General features: G+C 40.8%; 1 protein-coding gene across 3 annotated transcripts in view; it reads right to left on the bottom strand.

Moving 5' to 3' along the window:
• The window catches only part of GBF1 (golgi brefeldin A resistant guanine nucleotide exchange factor 1), a 109,956-nt gene that overhangs the window by 47,234 nt on the left and 36,016 nt on the right, over window positions 1-26,706 (bottom strand). The window contains exon 1 of one of the 3 annotated variants that reach the window (XM_055816168.1): window positions 7,745-7,811. The exons of the other annotated variants lie outside the window; for them this stretch is intronic. Coding sequence (XP_055672143.1) covers window positions 7,745-7,796 — 52 coding nt within the window. The 5' untranslated portion in view covers window positions 7,797-7,811. Of the gene's footprint in view, window positions 1-7,744; window positions 7,812-26,706 lie in introns of those variants that run through there. 3 annotated transcript variants of the gene reach the window in all.

Genomic DNA, 26,706 nt, shown 5'->3' on the forward strand with positions numbered 1-26,706 from the left:
CTAGTGAGCCCAGGAAGGAAAAGCTGCACCTTGATTACTAAGAAAAATGGGACTTCAGCAGATGTACCTAGCTGCACTGATGGAAAGAGATAATGGAAGACAGGCTTGCTAGCAGAGGATATGTAGGTGACAACACTTTCCATTAATCCATTTTCAGGACAACAAATAGACATTTTCTTTACAAGAGTGGGGACTGTTTCATATTTTAATTTTGATTAAATTTGTGAATCTTGATGTGGCTAAAGACTAGATTCCCTTGCAGTCTAACTAAAATTCCCAACTTCCACGAAGATCACAAAATGGCTTGTCATAATTAGGATTTAACTTAGACACATACTGTTGATTACACAGCAATTCTGGCCAGCTTCCCTGATGTTCAGACTCTAGCTTTTATGGTAACACAGCATTTTACATTAAGCTCTCTGAAAGTGACTGTGTATGCTGTAAAACTGTTTCAGACTGGATAGCTGGTGCTGCGTTATCAAAAAAAAATTAAAAATAAAATTAAAAATATGCTAAAGGAGAGAGTGTTTTTAGTGCAAGACTTACCCATTAAAGGAATACTGTCTGAAAGATCTGAATTTCAGTGAAACACCAATCACACTGCTAACTGCATCTGAGGAGTATTCATTCAATTATTGCAATGAGCTCTTCTTACCAGCAGCATTTGCAGGCATTAAGGACTTATAAGGGTCACCAGCTCCCTCTTCAAGGAAGAGCTCAATCTTGGTAGCAGTGCTTGCTTTAACAGGAAGATGGGAGCATGGAAAAACAGTAATAATGTAGCTATACTTGCTATATCCCGTCTTGAAGCAGATTACTCTCGTTGGCCGGAGTTACCAGTTCAGCATCTGAAAGTGGCACTAAAGCTACTTGGAAGTTTTTAAACAAAGTAAAAATTTTGCAAACAAGTCAGTAAGTCAAAGAGCAATCCTTCTCTTTTAACTCAATCCCGTTGAGCTCAGTGAAGTTAATTCAGAAGCTCGTTCCCCAAAAGGTTTTCATAGCCTTATATACTGAACAAGGCAGTATCCAGAACCAACCTGCCAGCCATTTCAGATCAACAACTGCAAGGTGCACTTTGCGCTTTTACTACCAGAGCTCAAGTTTAATTTAGAGCACAGAACAGCAGGAACTGAATAACACTCTCTTCACAACACTTTGGCAAGGTAGGACCATAGTCTTCAAACAGAATTGTTCTGCCCAGCACCTTAAACTTCATGAAAGAGACACTAGATAAGGTCTTGCTCTTTCTTGGCACCTAACTGTAACCAGCAATGCTATGCTCTCCTGAAAGTATCTAAGAACCTCAAAAAGGGCAGCAAAATCTATTACAACTTTAAGAATTCCTTTGCCAAAACAAGGGCTATATAAAATAAATATTGAGTGTTTGGAAGTACATAGTTGAACTTTTCTAAAAGCTTTCCAAAAAAAGCAGCTCTGATTTTTCACCATTCTGGTTCCTGCTCTGCAAGATTCAGGTTCAGGCATTACCAGTGAGGAAACCATAACCAGTGAAAGACTTGCAAATTGCTGATAGAGGTGTTTCTCCAAGTATATTTCCTAGCAAGAGACATTTCTCAGTGTTTGACCTAGAAAACAGGGGATGGTGTTCTGCTTTGGTTACTGCTTTCAAGTCTGGGGAAAAAACAAACCAAACCCCAAATCTCACGAGCCCTGCAAGCATGACCTCAGCATAAGGGTATTGCAAGAGGAAAAACTGAACAAGTGTCCACAAGGAGATCAAAATGTCACTAGGGATTGCTAAAACCAGCCTTCCTTTTCAATCTACTCAAAGCTAGGGAGAAAATATATTAAAACATTGTTTAGTCCTACAAGAAGAGCCTGGGCTGCTCTGGAGGCCAGCTGGAGAGACCACTTCCCATTCTTTTCACATAGGTTCCTTCAACAAAATTTCAGGAAAGCAGAGACCAGCACCAGCCCTACACTCAAAACCGCTCGGCTAGCCCAAAACAGTGCATGAAGATAGAGAAGAAAGCAAAGAATATCTTTAGTGTACCAGAAACCCAACTCTTCAGGCTGGCAATTGCAATATGAGGATGGAATTCCTTTGAGAACACTGTGCTTTCCTTCACTCATCCTATGGATTATTTGCACTTAGACACACATGTCTATAAAGATATTTAAACAACTAATTCACATTTAAGCACCCAACTCCCATTTCAGCAATCCTGTCCAGCCATTCTGGCACTTCAGCAAATAAGCTGCACCAGACCTCCGGCGGCCCCCTTCTCCTGAGGTACAGGAGCAGGTCCCCTTCGGAAGAGGTTTCTTATTGTTAGCACACTGTTGGCACATTCCTGATCTAAAACGCTCACATAAGCTGCTTTCTCTGGCAGTTCAACTCTTCACTCCTGAATGACTCTTATCAGGATCGGCTATGCGTTCCGAATCAGAGTAAATGAACGAGAAAAAATTGTTTATGACAAGTTATTTCAACATCATTTGTCCCCAGGACAGGCAACTGCAACTCAAACCACATGACCTGGACTCCTCTTATGCAGCAGCTGTTGGCCTTTGACGCCCAGCCTTCAGAAAGGCTGTCTCAACTGTATCCCACGCACTTCTCCAATGCAGATGGGCTCAGACAAGAGCAATGCTTCAAGCATGTGCTGTTACGTTCCCTGCTTATGTACTGAACTGTACACTGAAAAAGCATTCTCTTTTCTTCTTAAGGTGAGAAGATGATAAAGGTAACACTGTAACAGAGCAGAAATCCAGCTCTTCAGCATTCCTGCTTAGGAGATAAATGAGTTTATGCCACAGAAAACTGAGGTACCAGCAAGTACTTCCTGTCTCATCCTCAAAAACACTTCCTGAAAAAACTGCCTTTCTGGCCTATGTGACTTCATGTGCTTTATTCTCAGTTCACCTACCAAACACCAAAACATTTTGTCTTTTCATGCAAGGGGAAGAAGTTCTTTCAGTCTCTCTCAGCAAGTTAGAGAGAAGAAAAGTTACAAGGAAAAAGGGCAAAACTGTATTTGCCCTTTAAAACTATCTATAAGTAAGTATTGAGTAGCCATACTCTTCAGTTTTTCAAAAACATTTCTGAAGTCTTAACTGCTGGCTTACTCTCACCCAGATCAAAATGCATGTTCACAGGGAAGAGAGGAATTCCTTTGACTTAGTCCTGTGATTATCTGTTGGTTAGAGATTAACAAACCTAGCCAACAGAACTACAGTAACTTGTTCCTCTAAAATATGCAGACCTTGAATTTGCTTTACATAGAGTCAATTAGGTAATGCCACAGAGAAGCACATGCATATTGGTTCTAGGTCCCTTGGCAAAACTACAACTTCAGCAGCTCTACAGTTGATGTGCAGAGGAGGCACATATTTCACCACTCTGAAAACAAATTCTCCAGACTGAGCAGAACACATGCCACCCTGCACCTGCAATGAAAGACATGCCCTGACTTCTTCTAGCTAGGAAGTTTAGTCCAACATTTAACTCCAGTTCACTAACGGCCAGTTAATGTAGACTAACAAGTGTAAAAAAGCTAAACCACGTGATCTGCATTCATTTGTTCCTGAACACGTTTCCCTCCGCACAGTCCTGGTACAGTCAAGGTTTCAAGTGAAAAGAACCCTCTGCCATTTCTCCCCCCACAGGGTTTTTGTTGTTCTGGTCTTGTTTTTCTCCAAGGTCTAGACCAGCCCTTGCAACATAAAGCACGTTTCCAGAGATCTTCTTATCTGAAATGAGAAGAGATTACTACTTACATAGTCTGACTTAGCAGCTAATGTGATCAGAGAAATCTCTAGTCCAACTTCCTGCAAATAATGATGGCAATGTCCACTAACTTGATAAGTAAGAGGTCATCAAAAAGAGCAGCCACCTGACATTACCTATAGGTACCCCAAAATATAATTGTCTTATCCCAATCTAAACTATTTAATAGATGAAGAGAACTGGATTCTGACAGCTAGGGAGAAGCTGAGGAGCCAGGAGCCTACACTCTAGTTTCCAGAACACATAAATACTGCAAGTTATTTTCAAAAGACTGCTGGGACTGCACAACACAGCATACAAGCTCACTATGGGGATGTGTGGAAGCAAGCTCTGTGTATCTCTGAAATCTATACTGCACTATAGTAAGTGTTAACGAAAGGTTTACATATGATAGAAATAAACACAGATCCAAAATTAAGGATATTCAAGCCAATGAAGGAGAAGTAAGAATTAACTGCAAGCCTTTTTGGTATGCCTGTAAAATATACTCTTCAAAGCTAATTCCCTGTGAATTAAAGTGGTCATTCAGGGGCCCAGGCCCACCATATCAAGAGCAAAACAGTGCCATTCACAGCCACACATGAATGCAAGGCTAGAATTACAAATGCAGTTTGACAGGGGGAACCCAGAGCTGTCAAGCCTGTTCTGTTTGCCTAATTTCATTACAATGGCACAAATGCTTTCATTTGTCACACTTCAGCTTCATGTGTTTATCTCCCTTTCATTAAACATGACTTTAACAAATCATTGTTCCATACTGCCAAGTTCTCAAGCGCCCCTCAGAATTGAGATTTTTATTTTGGGGAAGGATGACAGAATGCATACTGAGCATTTGACTCTTGATATCCTCTGGGCAAGGCGGCATAAACTCAACTGAAATACCAACTCCTGCATCTACTGGTGAAGCAAGAGCACTGACAGTCCCACCAGTGTTAGCCATTAGTTACCAGGGATTTCATCTGATGTCATGCTTCAAATTAAGCTGTGCTGACTGCCCGTTAGAAATCTCTGGGCATTTTTTCATAAGCAGGTACTTGCTAGAGTATCTTCAGCCAAAATTACTCTCAAAACTCCAGCTGTGTTTCCACTGTTATTGCAAGCACTTTTCACCCAGTTGTAGTATTCTGTTTCAGAGGGAGTGATATTGGGAGAAGTGGGAGATACTCACTCCATTCACAAGGAAAAAGATACCATCAACAGGAAGCATCAAGCTACGCAAAGTGCAAGCTTTCATGGTTTCTATGCAGATGGACTTAAAAGCACAGACACAACTGCTCACCACTTGAATTTTTAATACCAGTCATACAGATGGCAGAGCGAAGAAAAAAACTTAAGTTGTTGGGACAGCACCTTCAAAATTTAAAGTTGTTTAATTCTGCTCTTATTTCTTAGCACCGAGGAGACAGTAGAGATTGGAATAATAGCACCTTGACAAACGTTTTTCTGAGCTATAGTTGACAGATATTAGTCAGAGATTATATTCAAAAGTCTCTGCTTCAAACCAAGAATAGCTCTTAAAGTGAACTGAGAGTTAATTTGGCATAGTAAGGCTGAAGGTTGTCAGGTGAAGACCTTGGTACAAATCCTAGAGTATTTCCTCCTGCCCTGTGACCTGAATACCTCTAAAAGGACACAACTGCTCTGATCAAAGGCAACAAATCAATTAACTCTACACAGTAAAAGCCTACTGTTTCCAAATTGTTATCCCATGAGTGTGTTTATGGCCAGTGTGAACAGTAATACCCATCTACCTTTAAGTGTAATTTCAATGCTAATCCATCCTTGTTTTCTAGAAGCCCTTCCTCCTATGTCATACTAGAGGATGAGCGCTAGAGCAACACCTGATTATGCTAGCACATTCCAGAAAAAGATTAGATCAAGACCCATTGTTTGTAAAGCCACATATGCAAATTCAGAATTACTTAAATTTTGATCTGTTATAGAGGGGGTGACTGCTCTCAGGGAAAGGAGATGGGGGAGTATTGCTGACCTGAGCCTCTGATAGGTTCTGGAATATACAACTACTTTTGTGGCTTTGTTAGACAGATGCAAGTTCAAAATTGTTAGTGACAGTCGTAATGGCACTTAATCCTACTCCAAAAAACTGAACTCCTCAATAGCTCTACAAAAACTGAAATCCTGCCCCTTTATGAAGAAGTGTTTTTTCCCCATGGGTGGAAGTTACTTAACACAAAGGTCTGAACAACTTCCAAGGAAGAGAAATCAACCTTCCCATACACCTACAAGGAAAAAGTCCTTCGGTAAGTTAAATTGCGATGAGTTTCACAGGTAACCGGAAGTCTAACACTATTCTTTAAATAAAGAAATAAATTGCATAACAACAGGGTAAGTGAAATGCAGGCAAGATTCACCCTTTGCCTCTGTTTAGAACCAGCTGAAATTGTTTTGAAAGTTTTCTTACAGAAAATCACCATGCACATGACAATAGCCAGTTCTTGGGATGAACTCTGAACTTCGGAACCCATGGGCACTCCTCTGATCCAATGACATTCAACTCTAAATGAAATTACTAAACCAAACTAAACCAAAGCAAAAACCAGTCATCCCATGACAAATTCATCTGCCCTTGACCAAACGTTGATAGTTATTGATCTTGCTGCTGTTGTGAATTAGAGCCAGGTTTCCCAAGGTTCCGTCCTAATACGAGAAAGAGAGCATGGCCACTCTAACAAGGCCGACTAGGCTAAATGAAACCTACAGGGAACTGCGTTGCACACCGCCAAGTCCAGAGGATGGACTGATCCGTCCATCTTACTGACAGCACCAGTTTGATGTATGCCAAGTTTAAGCACTTTTTTCCTCTCTAAAAGAAATTGGCACATGTTGAAGGAAGAGCAATTAGGTTGTGATACTCTACAGAACTCTATTCAGTCACTGGACTTGCTTCACTATGATATTTTACACGTCTTGCACGGTACCAGGCCCAAACTAAGTAGGCAATTTAAAAGCCCAGGAGAAATTAAAACTTCTTCCCCGGTATTTTAAAGCACAGTAATTCTCCACAGCTTTGTGTGTCTACCATGCTATGAATAGCTCTCTCATTGCAAATTCACCATATTGTGAAAAGGAAAGCCTCACTACTTCTAAAAGGCTAGAGAAAAAGATTACAGTTTTATCATCAATTAGCTGTCTGGATGTTACCCCGTTCTGTTTACCTCTTCCTCAAGGGAAGCCCGTAAGTGCCAAGGGGAAAAATTAACAAGAAAATTGAAGAACAACAAATCCCAAACAAGCCAAGACATTTCTTGTGTTGCCAGAGAGTCTAAAAAGCAACAGAGAGAGACAAAACCCAAAGAACAAAATGAAGAAAACCCTGATGGCCCAAGAGGAAAGAGAATCTTTTAATGACAAATATCTCTCAAAGGTTTAACATACCTTACTGTTATGATTTACACAAATTTTTCTATCCAACCTAAACTAATCTAGGAGACACTGTGCTTCACCATGTTATTACAAGAAAGTAAAATTCCCAAGTGCTAATGGCAAAACACAACTGCCCAGAGCTCAAGAACCAACACACCAAATTACCACAGATGCAAAATGGGAGCCCTGGGCATGGTAGGGTGTGAAACACTGTGGGAATACTAGTTTCAGACCTACAGGAGTGAAAAAAGAACAGAAGCAAAAGGGAGAAGAGACTGGTCTGGTGGCAGTAACTTCACCTGTTCCCTTAAGACACTACAACAGTAGAAATATCAAGCAACTTTTTTTTTTTTTTTCCCTCACAGCAACAGTTGAAGCTGTCTGTAATCCATGCACACACACAAGGAGAAATTCAGACTGCCTCCATTAAAAGGCAGCTCAATTCCTAGAATGATGAAAACAAGTGAATATTATGTTCTTGAGAATGGACTGGGGAAATAAATTAATTTCTTCATACTTCTATGTGCTGGAGCAATCTACTGATACAAGGTGCTGATGGCACACGGAAGGGAAGCAGAAGCCTGAGATTTAACACTCATTTACCGTTTTTGCAACTGAAAAGGTCTGCGATTGCTTCAACTTCAGCAATCACCATCTGAAGATGGGCATCATGGAAACAGTATTACATCAGTCTCCAACTTCATGATTATTTTTTTTCCCATGTCCTGGAATCATGCATCAGCTGTAAAACAATAAAATGTCTGTGAAGAGTCAAAATGACCTAAAAATCTCTGCGAAGAAATGAAGGGATTCCACACATTCATAAAAAGCTAGCTGCCCTTATTGCAGCCTGGAGAGAGAAATAATCAGTTGCTTTCTGTACCAGTTGGAAGCCTAAGCATTATACTTCACCACATCTGAATGTAAGGACAGTAATTCAGCCTCCACTAACAAACCCCATTAATTTCTATGGTCAAAGCACCATCTCAAAGGGAAGAGCAAAGTTCATTAACAGGTGAGAGGTTGAAAACTATGTTTTGATTTCTATTCTCCCCGCTCCTCCAGACTCAAGAGGATCTATATACATAGTTAAAGAGAAAAATATCTATTTTTCTGCAAAATATACCAGAAAAAATGTACAGGTAGTTCAGAATGATTCCTCTCCCAAGCAGCAAGACTTTGTGCCATTTGAGGTTCAATCTGAATTAGCTCTTCCCCCAGTAAGAGTTGGTCTTTGTGGGCAAGGCCCATAATTGGCATTCTTATACCAAAGCTAGATTGTTTTGGTCAAGAAAACTTGCCATGAAGACTTTTTTCTTGCAGCCTGTAAGGTTAAATATTATTGATTCTGTTCCACTTGCACTGTCTGAAGAAACTTATGTGACAGGAATTAAAGAACTTCAGGATTTTCGGATTTCCTATTGTGCTCTACACAGTTCTATAAACTTATCCAGGATTTTGATGTGATTTCTGTCAGGAGGTCTAAACAATGCTACAAATCCTACTTAGGCTACCCTTTCAGAATGCACACAAGTACAGGTAGCCTATGAATGCAACTATTTATTTCCAGAAGGCAACATGATACTCTGAAGCACCATGCTGAGCCAAAGCTCCCTCTGCAACACCTTTGGCCAACACTCTTCTGCTCACATCCTTAATGCTCCCAATTTAGACAAAGTTTTTCACGGCAGAAAGAGTCCATGTGTATACTGACAGCTCATATCTCTCCCGGGAAGACTACAAACACCAAATAAAGATTCAGGTACAGTATGGCTTGACATTAGCCACCCCATAGTCCTGCTCCCTATTGCATCAGCTTCTCTGAAGCAGTCATTTAACGGAAGACAGGTAACCGGCATTCTGAACAGCAGGCTTGTATCAGAAGTATGAGTAACTCCTTGGCATACAGGCCACTAGCACTGCATCTTAGAAAAAGAATACTGGTTAAAGTCTCTAAGAAAGTGCCAAATAGATCTATTTTAATCTATTGCTAATGGTTTTGATCTAGTATGTGCTTATGACACAATAAACCACCAGAGTGCTTTAGGAGCTCAACTGAGTGATCCTGTCCTACCATTATAAAGGCCATCACTGCATGCTGTCCAGCAAGAGCGATCTAAAAGTGACAGCACAGCACAAAACTCCAACTCATGCAGATGAGCAGGCCTGTTTATTCAAGCCAGCCCCCAGTTCACACACGTATGTAGCCTTCTACAATCCCTCTCTCCTTCCCTTAGGGCACAACGCAGCCCGACTCTCCAACTGAAATACACAACACACACTGAACAGGTCAGTGGACACAACTCTGCTTTAACCTCTCGGCCCCGGCATTTCTGCTACCATGACCTCTGACATGGAACCATTATACTTCAACAGCATTTGTTCCCAAGACCTGTTAAAAAGGCAAAGACAGAATTTCCTTTTGATTTTCAAGCCTAGACCTACAGAATTTGCTCTGACAGGATATAAACAGATATGCAAATAAACTGAGCATTGGATAGTAGCAAGGTCCTTGATCACAGATAGGTAAAACAGCCTACTTTCCAGCCTCTGCCACTCATCTGCCCTTCATGCTCCTGGGCAAGTCACTTCATCTCTGTGTCAATTCCTCATATGAAAAGGGGACACATTTGGCCTTTTAAGTGCTGTGCCATTAGATTACCTGGAAATAATCTAAAAAAAAAAACCCAGCTCACAGTAACACCAATCCAATAAAGGCTTCCTGCCCTATCATCCCAGGTTTTCCCAAAACCAAAAGTTAACTAAGACTCTTGGTGAATGAAGCTATTTCTCAAGTTCATATTTAAGTTATGGAAGTATGACAAGCACTGTACAACCCAAGTTAAGATCAAAATAATCTTTATAATCTATTACACAGAAACCCACTGGTCCAATCTGTGAACTATCGAGGAAATTAACAGGGACATAATGGAGTCACATCTAGAAACAACTTGGCCTGACCGCTCACTTTTGGGGTGGCAGTGTTAAGGAGCTTTATGGAAAAAAACAAAATGCAATGTAACTTTCAGAGGAGCTAATGAATAAGGGGAAGAAAATGTACATCATTTAACCACATAACAGTGGTTAAACAGCTAGTCAATTCTCACGGCCCTGTCAGAATGAAACCACTTGACACAGAGCAGCATTTTGTTCAGCTTTGAGGCCAGTGCTTAAAACCAGAAAGTGACTCTAGGTAACAGAAGGACTTTGAGGGCCCTTCCAAAAACTTGGGATGAAATCCCAAAGCTCTGAGAGAGCAAGGCGAGCACCTGTTTTCCTGAACAGTTGATTTTTTTATGCTGCATGCTTTACACAGAAGCTGCATTATTCTGGAGAAGCTGCATTCCAGCCAAAAGTGCACAGTTAATGTTTTTTGCAGCCTCCAGTGATGGATGACCATTTTATAATGAAATACTTTATGCTCAATCAACTTACAAATAACGGATGTTTTATCACACTGAATTAAAAAGAATGTTTTTAACTAAAAAAAAAAAAAAAAAAAAGGCAACAGACAAGAGGATCAGTGATGAGCAGAAGCAGAAGTTATTCCTGTTAAGGGTGGTTAAAAAAAATAGCTAACTGATGTTTCACTTTAACTCTTTCATTGCTCTCCAATAATAAGTGGAAATTACACACAAGCTAGCATTTCATCTGAAAACACCTACATATAAGTCTTGGTCCAGACTATCGAGACATGAGAATATAAGGCTTCTACAAAGAAGTTTTGGTTCATAACATCTCAATTAGGTTTCCAAAAAGTTAAGGCTAATAACTAAGCACTGTCTGAAGATAAACCTTTCAAAATACTTTAATCTCTCATGCCCATTCAGCACTACAAAAAGAATTCCTTAGACACCCCTTAAGCAGCTGTGGGCTTTTCTCCTCCTAGCACTGCATCTACCTGTCAATGCTGAGTGATAAACGGGAGAAGTAAATGCCCTGCACTCAGCCTACTGCAATTTCTAGATCAAGGTTTGGAACAAAACACCTAAATTCAACTGAGAGTCTTATTCAAGACTCAGTGCCTGCTGTTGTACCACAACTGTTACTACTGTTACACACTACGGGTCAAGAAACTCCAGGTCTTACAAGGCTGCATCTGAATCGACGCTATCCCTTGAAAAAGCACATAGCAGAAGTGCTCATTGTGCCTTTTCTCCAAAATAGCACATGAAAAAAATCTCTACTCTGGTCCAAACATGCCAGAATGTCTCTTCATTCTCATATTACCTTATGCTTTTAGGAAAAGAGTCTCTTCTAATAGGAATAAAGCAATGGAAGAATGCAGAAGAGTATGAGATGCAGTGGACACAAGCTGCAACAAGGGAAATGCCAAGTAGATATTGTGAAAGACATTTTCTAAAGAAGGGTGGTCAAACACTGTAACAGTTTGCTCAGAGAAGCTGTTGGTGCTCCATCCCTGGAGATATTTGAAATTCAGCTGGCTCTAACCCTAAACACAATCTCACTTCCAAGCTGGTCCTGCTTTCAGCAGGGAATTGGAGCAGATGACCTCCAGAGGTCTCTTCCTACTAAAATTATTCCAATTCTGACTTGTGCTTACCAGGCACAAAATACCCCTCTGACATTGTACATTATGAATGTAGCCACTCTAACATTCACCGAGTGAAGAGCTTCCCTTCCCAGATCATCTACTGGTCAGTAGCAGCAATAATAAATACAAAGCAGGAGCTCATTCCAGAACTATCCATAGAAAACATTCACAATTTTCTGAATCAGTCTTCTAACAGAAGCTGCACACTCAGGCTGTAACTGAACTGGAAAAAAAACCACCAAAAACCACCACCAAAAACCAAACCCACAGTTTACCAAATCTGGGGACTTCCAGAAAACTAGCAGAAACAGAGTATGTTCCTCCTGTCTTCTCTTAGAAAGACATGGCATCTGCTGCAGATAAGCACCTTGGTCCTGAGTCACAACTTCAGACTTAAAACAATTCCCCCAGTGGCACCGCAACCACCTCAAGCTCCACTAAGTTCAGAGTTAATTTATGGAGCCTTCACAGTACTGTTTGAAGCACTGCAAATATTAATCAGTCCAAGATTTCAGTCACAAAATCAATTCTCCTCCTTTCCCCATTCCTCAGCTGAAGGCTGGCGCTCAATGAATCAGACCAAAGGGAGAATAGAGTTTCCAGCACCTGCTTCAGCTTTTAAGTTTCCAATTGAAACTGCTGTTGTGATCTGGCAGCAGACAGTCTGAAGATGTCATTTTCCTGCTCTGTGGAGGACTGAATCACAGCACAAAAAGAATCCAAATAGAGAAATGAGTGAAAAGAGCAGCAGTGGGCAAAGGAAGCCACAACATAATTTAATATGGCCAAAGAGAAAGAGCAGCTGAAGACAATGTGCTACAAGTACCATGTCCCCTCTACAGCAGAGTATCTTATTCACCCTCTGCTTCACAATGATTACTGTGGGCAGTGCTGAGTATGCATTATTTTCCACGTGTGACAACTTTTTTTCAAAGAATGGTGTAAAATATGATTCAACACTGTTGCATGATTTGGAATCACTTTATTACTAGACATTATAAGCTAGGGTTGTTTAACACAGTAACTTTAGGATTTTAAATCTAGAAACATAAAATACATTCCCTTGAGAGGAAGTCAGCAGGTTCATTTTGTACCAGCACACTGGTGGGAAGCTTCCTGCTTTTACATCAGGACACACTGACAACTCAAAAATATAATTCTAGACATGCTTTTCTCATGCAGAGAAATAAAGTCAAACACATTTATTCCACACTATAATATGTCTCTTAACAAATGATTGCAAAACAAACAAGAATATACCTACAAGTAGATTTCTTCCACAAACAGGAAAGAAACCCTCACTCCCAGCACAACAGCATGCTTAAAAAAAAAGCGGGGGGGGGGGGCGGGCACAGGGCAGGGCAAGCCTTTACCCCTGGTCAATACAGCATCTGTACCATCTCCCTTAAAAATCTAATTTAAGCCTAGAAGATAGAATGGCAAAACTCCTAAGATGAATGCAGCTTTACTGGGGTGACAACCTTGCAAAAGTATGGCAGTTACCACAGCCTTAGGTAAGCCGCACCTACAGACTACTTGGCAGCAACTTAAGTTTGGTTTAGATCTGTTACTAGCATAGGCCAAAAAAAGAGGTGTGAAGGGACTGTATGACAAGTTTGCAGAAATAAAAGTGTCTTAATTGTTTTGAAGAAACTAACTAAATAATAATAATCTCCTACGTACATCCCATCAACACCCAACCTTATTTAATCTTACTCTTCCCCAATATGACCACTGAGATCTAAGTCTTCTTCCAGCTTCCCTGGTCTCAGAAACTGCTCACTGAAATTTCCTAAAATGCTGAAGAGGCAAAAAGAAAAGCGGCGAAAGGGTTAACCCACAGATGGGAGAAAGTTTCCCTGGAAAATTGGAACACATGCTGTGGCTGTGACTAAATTTCACAGTGGTTCTGTTGAATACAAACATCCACAACTGTGCACATTTGAGAGAGTCAAGAGAAAAAGAAATGCTCCTTACATATTAGCTTCACCTGCTAGGTTCCTTCAACTGGACAATGACGTGCTCTAGGGAATAGCAGAATCCTTCAGATTCACTTCACTTTTCAAGCGGACAGAGATGAGGTGCCAGAGCAGGGAGGGGTGGGGGTGAGGCTACTTCCCTCCCTTCCCTGCTCCCACATTTTTTGGAAAATAATGGAAAGCCAAGCCAATGGTCTGGCAGAGTCGATTCCACTGCTTAAGACTAAACATGTCAGCACAGAAGTCACCTGAGCTGACACTGAAGATGTCTGTGCTGAGTACATAAAAAGAGGGATTGTACAGAGTGAACGAGGAAGAGCAATGTGAGAGCACACACACATGGATTTTAAAGATCAACTGACTATGTTTTAAACAAATAGGCAGCACTTAGCTAGTCAGAGGTAACTACACAGTGGAGATTAAGAATTACCAAGTTCAACCAGCACAGAACCACAGAAAGGTCTGGACCAGAAGAAGCAGGTCTTTGGAGGTCACCTACTTCAACCTCCTGCTCATCCAAAGTCCATGCTCTGGAGTTCTATCAGGTTGCTCAAGGCCTTGTTCAGTCAAACTTCAAAATTCTCCGTGGATGGAGATTCCACTCTCTCTTCTGATGTCCCAGTATTTCACCCTCCCTAGAAAGTATTTCCCCCTATGCCCAGCTGGTATTTCTCCTGTTAAAAATTCATCACTGGATCTCTTGGCCCCTCTGAGAAGTGGCTCTGCCCTTTCTATAATCCTCCTTTAGTTAGTGGAAGACTGCAATCAGGTCCTCTTCAGCCTTTTCCACACTAAATAAACCTACACATTTTTACAAGACTACTGCTATGGGCCTGTGCAATGAACAATGTGTTTGAAAGCAGTGCATGCACTGCAAAAGGAACAAGCAGAGCAGCCTGCGATCCTCTGGAGTCAGCAGTGGAAAGAACACAGTATTTCACGATGTGGAAGGTTCTCACAGAAGTTTTAACTGGTTATGCACACTACAGTTAGAAAACCACTTCTTAAGCTTCAGAAATGACGGGCTACAATTTATTCTGCTTGTTCATAAAGAAGGATGGGGGGAGTGGCATACTGTTTTCATCCACATTGGTAGGAAGACAAGGAAATGGAGAACCATTTTACTGGAGAGCCACATCAGTGTTTTATGGAATACCTCCATGTCTGGATAAAGTTTAGCAGACTGCATGGACAAATTGAACAATATTTAAACCTGTAATAGGGGATTTTATTTTAACTGAAGACTGTTCTGTTAGAGAATGGCAGGGAAGAGTTCAAAAAAAGGAAAAAGAAAAAAATAAAAGATGTATCTTCACTGAAAGAAGAGATCTCAAGAGGGGTTATCAATGCCAAAAGACAGGGACAGAGAGGCTAGCATTTATACTTATCTTCCCTATGTAATCAGTAAATAACAGTAGATCAAATACAGAACAACACTTTCTTCTCAAAGCATTTTTCACTAAACTACATAGGGAGAAGCAGAAAGCTAGCAGACAAAATATCTACAAGTAGAAATAGACATATGATTCCTGTCATCTCCAGGATGCCCAGCACTGTGCCAGGTAAGGACAGAAAACTTCTGCTCTGCCACTTTCATAAGGGCATTATTATGTGTCCCTATTTAAAAAGAAGGCAGGTGGAAAAGACTTTCATTAACTAGATCAGTCTTATCTGTTTTATTGCCTCTACTTCCCAAATGCTCACAAAGTTCTGTTCAAGTACATACGGATCATTGTCTAGTCATGCCTCCTTGACAGTATGTGCAGGGTGAGCAGATGAGAGTAAATCACTGCGTCAGTTTTCACTATCCATTTCACTACATAAACTGACTTAAAAGGTTACAAAAGACCCTCAAAGCAAGGTATTAATCACTTGCTCTCACCATGGCTACATAACAGACTTCTCAGCTGACCTAAAGTACCTACTTCCATGCTCCAAATTCTCTTCATTAATGGACACACCAACTTCAAAAAAAAAAAAAAACCAACCCCAAAAGACCAACAAACTGCCACCAAAAAAAACCCAAAAAAGAAACAAAAAATCCCAGCCCAAACCAATGTCCTTCTTTCCCTAGTGTCCTCTTCCAACAAAACTAAGACTCCCAGTAAAACAGACATGATTCATCCCTGAGTCATATCACATGAAAGTAAAAGTACTTTGTGAGTTTATTTTCTTTAGCTGAATTGCAATCAGGTGTTCATTTATATTCTTTTACATATACTGACAGTGACTTGTACTTCTTGTCCCAACTATCTACCACACTGCTTATACAAGCAATGTATACTTGCACCTAATCTTTGAATTTCAAAGATTAAAGAACTGCAGTTAGCTACAGACCCTAATGAGATATCCCTCTCTGCCCCAGAGACAAGGGCCACCTAGAATCTAGTTTTGTTCTGTACTGGATGCTGTTAGATGTTAGCTAACAAACTGAGAAAAAGATTTCTTAAAATAAAAAAAATAATTAAACAATTGTTTCCACACACCATGAAAAACCACCCCCTTAAAAAGACCACTAAGTGCAAATCACAAAACTTTATTACAAGCAGGACACAGTGGAAAACATTTAGGTTCAGGGGTGTGGGTGGGTAACTTCCAATAATTCTAAGTAAGTTGTCGTGCAGTCCCCATCCTGGAGTTATTAAAAAGCTGCCTGGACACGGACCTGAGCAACCAGCTCTGGGTGGCCCTGTTTAAGCAGGAGAGACTGAACCAGATAACTTCCAGAGGTCCCTTTCAAGCTCAGTCATTCTGTGACTCTTACAATTCTACCTAGGCAGCCATGCTACTGAAAATGTTTCATAAAGGCTCAGCTCCAAAGAGAATCCTGCGATTACCAGGGGCTTAGTTTTCTGCTGAGGATTTCTATCCTTTAGATTTACAAAGGGCCACTTGAAAAAAATGAAACTTTAACAATGCAAAGCTCAAACTATTTTAAATAACTCCAAAATTAATTAGCAAATGTCTCATGACTTAACAGGTTTTACTAATGGCTGCCAATGCATCAAAAACCAGGAGGAGTGAAGAGCTCATTTATACGAGGAACCCTAAAAAGAACAGCTAATATACAAAGGGGAAGGAGCAAATTACCTAATAGCATATCAGACTCTGCAATACGCATGAATGATTGGTCTGGGTGCCTAGCAAGACAGACTTCAGAGGAGATTAGAAACCGACCTATAATTCAAGACATCAATATTTATTATTAACTATGCCACCTGGGAAAGCTCCTATAGTGAGTTTAACTTTGGAGGCATTTCCTTTTAATTTCTGGAGTTTCAGGCACTAAAGGTAACTTTTAGAAAGGAGACTATGGAAGCTAATTTTGAAATTAGCTTTTATACCACCTTAACATTTTCCTCCTTCAATAATATTATCTTGTGGGAAGCATCTCCTTGAAAGTGTAAGCAGCTGCTTTGCTTATAAAGAAGCCAAGCTCCTCAGACTAGTAAAACAAAACAAAAAACTGTATTTTTAGACTTTGCTCAATTCTAAATCCTTTTATTCAAAATGCTATACCTCATTTATTAACTGAATTAACAGACATTTATTTACTTTAGAAAGTCATTGGTGGGCAGCATTTAATAAACATCAGACCCTTACACTTGTTACTATATGAATGATGCATGATGACATTCTAAGATAATTCAGCTGAGAGTTACATCTGCCTTAACTGTACTAATAGGTGATCATCAGTCACTAAGCCATGCTGTTACTCATTGCATAGTCAATGCTGCATTTCACAAAAAAAACCCCAACAAACCACAACCAAAAAAAGCACCCAATACTTCTGCTTCACTGTATCCTAACTAGCTCCTGCAACCACTCAACAAACATCAGCATATACAAACATGCACTAATCGGACAGCAAGCAATTAGGACAAAACAAAGCACTTTTCACAGACTAACAGAAATCACAACTGCAGCCTATTTAAATTATTTTTTTCCAAGATAAGCAACTACCTCAGAAATAATCTGACTACTGTATGAACAGACACCAGGTAAGCTAACAAAATAATCTCCTTGCCTCCTCATTAGTAGGCTTTTTAAAAGCAACAATTAAGTATCTTGCTTTGCTTTACATTAAAATTTTAATTTCCTGGAATATGTCCTAGCAATTTCTTAGCTTTCTAGTACGTTTTCAAGTATCCAGAAGACAGGAGACTTTAGAGGATACTTGGGTCTTCCTATACATACTAGAATTTCATTGCCTTCTAAACAAATCTTTTGCACTGTCCTGTTAGCCACTGAAGAGCTATAGCAGTGCTAGGGAGGGGGCTTGGCATGAGGCTGGGGAGAAAGTACATCAAAGTCGGAGAGGAAAACTCAGGAATGTCAGGGGCATCTATCACTATTACTCAGTAAAATCCAAAATCCAGATAAAATAAACCAACATAAATTGATTTGATAAATCATTAACAGGACAGCAATTGTTTTGACAATCTTATAATTTTGTATCAAGCAATCTTATTCCAGAACCAATGACAATATACAACAAAAAGAACCTAAATGTATAAGACCAAAACATACATTTCAGCAAGCCTCATACTTGGCATACTTTGAATTTCCTCAGCTACAACCAGATTTATTCTATCAGAAATTGTATATGGTCTCCGAAGAACTAGTGCATGACCTTGCATCTCTTATGAGAAGTCACAGCTGTATTCCCACATTGACTGATAAAGACAACTGAACAGGCAAGCGGAGTCCCATCCCCTCTTTGAAACAGGCCAGACATTTTAACTCATCTCACTGAAAAATTATTTGCTGCCATCATAATTAAGCATTTCTAGCTTTCTATTACAGGGTTCAAATCAAAACAGATCACGTTTAAAGTGCCAGATAACTTCGCACCCTGATCCCAAGTGACAAAGGTAAGAAAAATACCATGAGGTCTCATACGTCCCCTCTTAAAAGTGAATGTCCTAGCAACACAGATTTAGTGTGGTCAGAACTGGGTTAAGTCTCAAAGAAGATTCAGTACAAAACCAGAAGTCTTTCGAAGTTTCAAAGAAATGTCAAGTACAAAAATTAAAAAAAAAGGTTAGAAGACACAGGAGTTGAGGAAGCAGAATAGCTGGTTAGAAAAAGTATGGTTAACAAAGCTCAGGAGCAGCAAGAAGGAAAAAAAAACCCACCTTGTTGGAAAAACTTAAGGTTAACATGGCCAATGTATCAGACTGATACTTCAAGCAAGAGAGAGGCTCAGAGTTAGCAAGTGATCAATAATATCTGTCCCACTGCACAGAAAGTCTAGTCTTTTTTAGTCACTAGTGTGATACTAGACATCTTCCCAACCTCTGCCTAGGTAAGCACTTCAACTTGAAATGCAACTTTCTGTTCTTATTAATATTAAAGAAGTCAGTAGGACAAGCTGCAAGTCCTCCTTCCACAGAGATAATCCCTCTTCAGAGTTCAAGTACACTTTAGATAAGGACTCAATTTCTTTTTCTGAAAATTTAAGTGAAAAATAAAATCTACTAATAAAGCACTCAGCAATCTGTCCCTCACACCAAACTCTGCCTCTCCAGCCCACAGCTCCAGTTTAACAAATCTGCCCCTTTGCACCACATTCTGGTAAGAATTAACCTGGCCACAACGCAGGTTATTTCCCACCCTGTTCAACACTACCGGTACAGCTGTGTTGGGTCTATATTTTCATCTTTTCTCTGTGAGTGAGCTACTGAAATCATCTCAAAAAGAAGCAGTCTCAATAAAAGCTTCACATTTTGTGTTTTTAACTAAAAAGACTTGAAGTGCAAAAAGCAAATGATAGGCATAAAAAACTTAATCTTTGCATATAGATCTTAATATTTCCTTGCCAACTTTTGCATGGCCTCTTCAGCTCACACTAAGATTTCTTCTAGGATAAGCAAGGAAACTTGTACTGCTCACTGCAGCATCTTGCAGCCTGCAAGCTTTAACAGGCACTGATCAGATTGTGGGAATTTAGGAAATGATCTAAGTTTAATCTTCTGCCTCCAGCATCTAGACACTGATCAACTTTACCTTTGATCCCTCTTCCCTCACTGCTCAAAATGGGCATGTCACCAGGGCTGGGGTCAGGAAGCCATCTCTTCAGAGCTATATACACAGACGCTCCTTGCCCAGACCACTGTTTTCTGCTCAGCTCCTTTAAACAACCCTTTCTTAATCAGACCCAGTAAATAACCCATCAAAACCCATCAAAAACAATTCCTCAGAGACCTCTGTCACACACATAAGGAAAAAAGACAGCTATTTTCCCAAACTGTTTTAATAGGAACCTCTGTTATTTTGAAATAGCAGGTTAATGCTCATTAGTTCAGTACTAATTAACTGTCTTCCTATTCTATACCTTGAATGTTTGCAGACGGGATGTTAATTGGCACCCTGCACTGGGAGGATCAGAGCAGACAATGAAGAGGACCTGCTGTCTCCTCACAGTACAGCAAGGAAGCTGCCCAATTCCTGCCATTGAGTGCAGTGTATAAATGTATCTGTGCTTCCCCCAATCTTTTAATTCAATTTTTTAAGCCTCATTTAGGTTGCTTGGCACATGCTGTGTCCAGCTAGAAAAATCATTACTACTAATCCAAAAAAGGTAAACTCCATTGAACCGTATGATAAGTATCCCTTGCACTCCTGTTTCTTCCTAGCCTGTCCTGCAATTGTGTCCCAATCTGCCAGCATTAACACAGATACACAGCGGTATTTATTTGATGCCTATTCCACCAAGCTGTATTCACACTAAATCCTCCATGTGTATTTAATAAATCACACTAGTTAGGTGGGCAGGATTAGTTCCAAGTCACCTAATGACTATATCATGAGCTGCAGTATTAAAGGGATTAATATTAATCTTAGCCATTTCAATTCACTGCGAGAGGCCAGTCCCTGCTCCAACAGGAGCCGCAGCAGGCAGCGCAAGAAATTCTAAACAAGAGCATGAAGATTAATGAGGGTTTCCTCATTCTGCCTGTGAGTCTTCTCTACCAGGATACAGGGCAGCGAATCCCCAGCAAAGACAGGCTCATAAATAAACACACACCACCACAAATACTTTGAGCAGCTGAGCCCAGCATAGAGTTGTTTTCACTCACTATCTGCTTCTCCTGTAACCCACACCTCCAAGCACACTCAGGAATTTGAAAGGCTTGCACAGCAGCCAATTTGTTTTCTTTCACATAAAAGCACACACCTCGTTACTCATAATAGATTACTCATTTAAAATGAGTTTGTGGAACTAACAGCTAAAATGAGCTGTGTTCAGAGAGGACAAGAGCAGCAGGGGAATCTGAAAGGGTAACTCATTGCTCTGATGTTCAAGAGGATGTCAGACAGACTCCAACAGATTTGACCTGCTTTATTCTTGGCAAGAATCATCATTACAAACAGAAGGCGTTCTTAAAAACTGAGAAAAAGCCCTTTTTACAGCATTCATGCTAAACTAAAACATAAAATGGACTGATACAAATAAACAAACTGATTTTCTGACAGTGTGCTGCATTTCATCATACCACCAATAAAGATCCCAAAGTGAGGGTCCTGGCCTCACCTTCACTGACATGCAAAATTATCAACCACAAATATTAGCACAAAAATTCCAGAAGTCAGTCTTGGTCTACTGCAAATTTATATGCAGCTGAGTGCTGAAAAAGGAGTAGCCATCACAGAAGCTACAAGTGTCAAACAGCTGCATCTTGGAGACTAGCCGGGAAAAACATTAGATGGAAAAAGGGGGAGTTGAGTCAGGAAAATTCCCTGCCTTCACCAAAAAACTCTCTCTAGACCCTAAAAAGAGTCAGAGATCAGGTTAAACTGGAGTACAGGCCTGCCACAAGCTATTAACAGCTCAGCAAGTGGCTCACAACCAATGGACCAGGAAAAGACCACTGCATTACATATGACAGAGAGGAAGTCTTGAACGTGCGTTACACTAACATGCAAGTGATGTGAGGGAATGGTGCCAGTTTATCCAAGTTTATAAACTAAACACCAGCAAACAAGGCTGAAAGTGGAACCACATGACATGCAGCTGAGCAGATGGGAAGGGATCCATCAAGTGCCATGTCCAGCCCTTCCAGAGGCAGAATGGAGCAGAGATGGAGTTGACATTTTCTGTATCTGTAAACAATCTGCTGTTCTTTCACATGAGAAATAGCTGGCAGCAAGGAAGTGCACAGCTCACACATACACCTGTTTGTCTTGTTCAGCTTTGGGAGTTTTTTTGTTTTTAAGGAAAGGACAAAGGAAAATCCAAGATTCAACAAGATGCAATGTGCACGGGTTTTATGCTCCATTAACCCTCAGAGATCAAAGAACCCAAGTCCAGTGCACCTTTTTCAAGGTGAAGGTATGCTACTGGCCATGCAGCTAAAACTCTTTCAGATGCTCAAGGAAGGATTTTCTGTAGTTGGCCATACTATTTTGGAATGGATGGAACATTTTACATTCCAAACTCACATTCAAATATAGGCAGAATCTAGAATATATTTTTCAGGACAAGTAATCAGATGATCTTAAGACTACAAGAAGCTAGAGCACTTGACATGTCTTCCTCTATGTATGCCCTTAATACTGAATGTGCAGACTCTTAAGGCAGAGTACCAACCAAAAGAAACAAAACAGTAAACCTTACACTCTTGTGACCAAGTGGGAGTCATTAGTCATTAGTTGTCTTTTCACATTTACTCTAGTCCAATCTGAAATACATACCAAAAAACTGCAGTAGGTTACTTAAAAATTCTATTTCTAGGTTCTCTTAAAGAAGGCAGTCTCCATCAAAACTACTTTTAGAAGATGGGTTTCAGTGAAAGAGAACCATTCAGCCTGCCGTTTGCTTTTTGAGCTGTGAAAGCTGTAACTCTGGTAACTTAGCTCACACAACATTGTGAGCAAGGAATTAGTTTTCTTCTACCTAGTAAGTTTCATTTCTAGAAGTGTTTGGTCTTTATAAATTTAAAATAACAAAATATTATTACCCATTAAACACCTTCTACATTGTTTGCTTTCTCAGGTTTTAGGGTTTGGTGGGGGGAGCTTTTTCAAATGCAGAAAGCAAGACATTGAAAATAGAGCCCTCTACACTTGAACTCGCACACCACTGCCAAGAACACAATCTGTAACTTTCACCTTATTTTACAAAACCAATAAATGCAAGCTCTGCTTACAGCTTCAGAAGGGGAAGGGGGGGGGTTAGATGGCAGGGTATTTTTAGCACTTTGGCAGGGACAAAGACAGTCCCAGTACCAGACATTCTTGTAGTGCTAACAGGCTGCAAAACCCTCATACGAAAGATGCTATTCAGACCTGTGGACACTGTATAAATATAGGCGTATGTGAGAACTATTTCTGTGCACGATAGCAAATTTTTCCTCCCCATGAAGTCCTCTATAGATGAAGCCATTCTGCCTGCTGCTGTGTCCACAGTCCATTCTGCACACAAGGTCAGGCCCATCCAGTGGAGCTGCATCAGTCTCCTGGAATGCTGAAGTCCACATATTTGCCATTCAACATGAAAACTGCTTTTCAAGTTCAATCAGCTATAAATGTTGCTTTGTTTTAATTTTCCACTGAACTTCCTGGAACCCATTATCAGACTGTCAGGGATGTATATTTAGCAATGGCAACACGGCCTCTTTGCCGCTGCCCCACTGCTCATGTCACCTCCAATAAACAGAAAAACAATCCCCCAGCAAATGACATTTTTTTTGCAGGCTATTTACTGCCAGCACAAGGTAGCGGGTAAAACTGGAAGTGCACAGAGGGGCCTACATCCATTTTAAAAAAAATAATTTAAAAAAGTGATCCCTAAGGACAAGGACAAAAGTGAACACTAATTTACCACTTCCACAGTAAGTCTCATCTACTGCCTTGAACTAATATCCACAAAGCTTTTAGTTTAAGTGAAAAATATTTGCAAAGAAAAGCTGACTCAGTGAAAATACTTGCCTCTTACACCTGCAATTGTCTAAATTTCAGAGTATTTTTAAATGATCATGCATGCAATCACTGCATTTGCGTAAATTATTATTCTTATACAGTACTGCTTGAGCGCTAGAGCTTTAAAAGAAATAAATCATAGAATCACGGAATGGTTTGGGTTGGAAGGGACCTCAAAGATCACCTAGTTCCAAACCCCCTGCCACAGGCAGGGACATCTTCCATTAGACCAGGTTGCTCAAAGCCCCATCCAACCTGGCCTTTGAACACTTCCAGGGATGGGGCATCCACAGCTTTGCTGGGCAGCCTGTTCCAGTGTCTCACCACCCTCACAATAAAGAATTTCTTCCTAATATCTAATGTAAATCTGCCCTCTTTCAGTTTAAAGCCATTGCCCCTTGTCCTATCACTACCTGCCCTTGTAAAAGTCTCTCTCCAGCTTTCTTGTACGTCCCCTTTAGGTACTGGATGACTACTAGAAGGTCTCCCCAGAGCCTTCTCTTTTCCCGGCTGCACAACCCCAACTCTCTCAGCCTGTCTTCATAGGAGAGATGCTCTAGCCCTCTGTTCATCTCCATGCCCTCCTCTGGACTTGCTCCAACAGGCCTGCAGTTCCCAGGTCTTTCTTTTTTTTCCTTTTTTTTTAAAAAGGAGGGTTATTGTTTCCCCTTTTCCAATCAGTGGGAACCTCACCAGACTGCCACAATCATCAGATATGATCAACAGTGGCTTAGCAATTCCATCTGCCAGCTCCCTCAGGACCCACAGATGCATCTCATCAGGTCCCACGGACTTGTGCACCTTCAGGTTCCTTAGGTGGTCTTGAATCTGATCTTCTCCTACAGTGGGCGGTTCTTCATTGTCCCTGCAACTTGGGTGGTGTGACTGGAGCACTTGCCAGTGAAAACGGAGGCAAAAAAAGTTGTTGAGTACTTCAGCCTTCTCCATATCCCTGGTAACCACATTTCTGGTTTCCTTACAGAGATGACCCTTGCCTTCCTTTTATCTATCACATACCTATAGAAGCATTTCTTGTTGCCCTTGATGTCCCTGGCCATATTTCATTTTACCAGGGTTTCAGCTTTCCTAACCTGATCCCTGGCGGCTTGGACAGTTTATCTGTATTCCTCCCAGGCTACCTGTCCTTGCTTCCACGCTCTGTACGCTTCCTTTTTGTGTCTGAGTTGGTTCAGGAACTCCTTGCTCATATGTGGAGGTCTCCTGAAATTTTTGCCTGACTTCCTCTTTGTTGGGATGCATCACTCCTTCGCTTGGAGGAGGTGATTCTTGAATATTAAGCAACTTTCTTGGGCCCCTCTTCCCTCCAGGGCTCTATCCCATGGTACTCCACCAAGCAGATTCCTAAAGAGGCCAAAGTCTACTCTCCTGAAGACTTGTGTAGTGTGTTTGCTGTGTGCCCTCCTCATTGCCCTAAGGATGTTGAACTCCACCACTGCATGGTCACCATAGCCAAGGCTGCCCTTGAGCATCTCGTTCCCCACCAGCCCCTACTCACTGGTGAGAACAAGGTCCAGCATAGCACTCCTAGTTGGTTCCTCTGTCACTTGGAGAGGGAAGTTATCTTCAACACATTTCAGGAATCCTGTATTGCTTATGCCCTGCTGTGTTTTTCCTCCAACAGACATCAGGGTGGCTGACATCCCTCATGAGGTCTGGGGCTTGTGAACATGAGACTGCTCCTATCTGTCCATACAGTCTCTCATCCACTTGTTTTTTCTAGTTGGGTGGCCTGTAGCAGCCCCTCACTATAATGTCACCTGTCCCTGCCCTCCCTTTAATCCTGACGCATAAGCTCTTGGTCAGCTTCTCATCCATCCTCAGGCAAAGCTCCATGTACTTCAGCTGGCTACTGATACAGAGAGCAACACCCCCTCCTGATCTCCCCTGCCTGTCCTTCCTAAAGAGCCTCTATCTTTCCATCCCAACACTCCAGTCATAGGAGCCATCCTACCACATCTCCGTGATGCCAGTCGAATGCCCCTGTAGGGCTATGATCCTCATAGAAAATGAAAATTACAAAGTCTGGTTCACCTCCGTGTTGAAACATTACCACATAGAACAGGGTTCTTACTCCTAGTTTTGCAAAATAAATTTAGCAGTATCAACTTCTCTCAAAAGAAACAGATGACATCACCAGCTGGGAAAGGAACATTGATACAAAACTCAAACAACAAATGGACTGCAGTATACTGTTATCACCCTTTATGACAGAGGGCAAGTTACATGTGGAACTAAGAAAAATAGCAGTAATTCAAAGCATTTAATATGGAAAAGGAAGTTAACCAAGTCAAAGTATTGAAAACCCTTGATACAGCTAACATCTGCATACAACTAACTCTAGAGTGTGAACAATTAGTTTAGTCTTCCATTCTTCTATTTATGGCAATCTTCACTGGAGGCTTAAAAGCAAATACTGCTTTAAACCTGTGGAGATGTGTAAAGCCAAGCTCTGGAATCTGAGATTTCACCTCTCTATAGATGGAATCACAAGGTTGTGCACAGGAAAAATATAAAGGGAATACACATGCTGGTCATTTCTAATTTCAAGTCTGTTTCAATAACTAAAGGTTTAGGTAACTAATAACTGAAAAGAACTGCATGAAAAATTCCAATCTTTCTCAACAATTTGGAGTACTTTGAATGCCAGATTAGTCAGACCACATATCAAAATTCTCTATGAAATCTGCTACACCAACACCAGAACTAAGATCTTTGCACCCTGAAACATGCACATTTTTAAATTAAGTTCATTAACAGACTTTTCCCGAAATAAATTTTCACCAGCACTATGAGCACACATAGATGAAAAAGCATACAGTGAGGGAGTGCCACCTGTGCACTGTAAGAACAAACAGCCTCTTTTCCTTTCTCTTCTTCTCAGTTGCTCCATGAGACCTCTCCTCAAGGACCCTCACTCAAACCAAGGGGCATCCTTCATAACGCACACACCAAATTAAATCTATATGACAAACAATAAGAAAAAGTGCAACAGAGGAAGAGGTGCAACAAAAGAGAACACTAAGAGAAAACCAGCTGTCCAGCCACCCCAAAAACGTCATGTATGCAAAGTGGTTGGCAGCAGTAAG

The sequence above is a fragment of the Falco peregrinus genome, chromosome 1 (assembly GCF_023634155.1).
Source record: "Falco peregrinus isolate bFalPer1 chromosome 1, bFalPer1.pri, whole genome shotgun sequence".
Classification (NCBI taxonomy): Eukaryota; Metazoa; Chordata; class Aves; order Falconiformes; family Falconidae; genus Falco; species Falco peregrinus.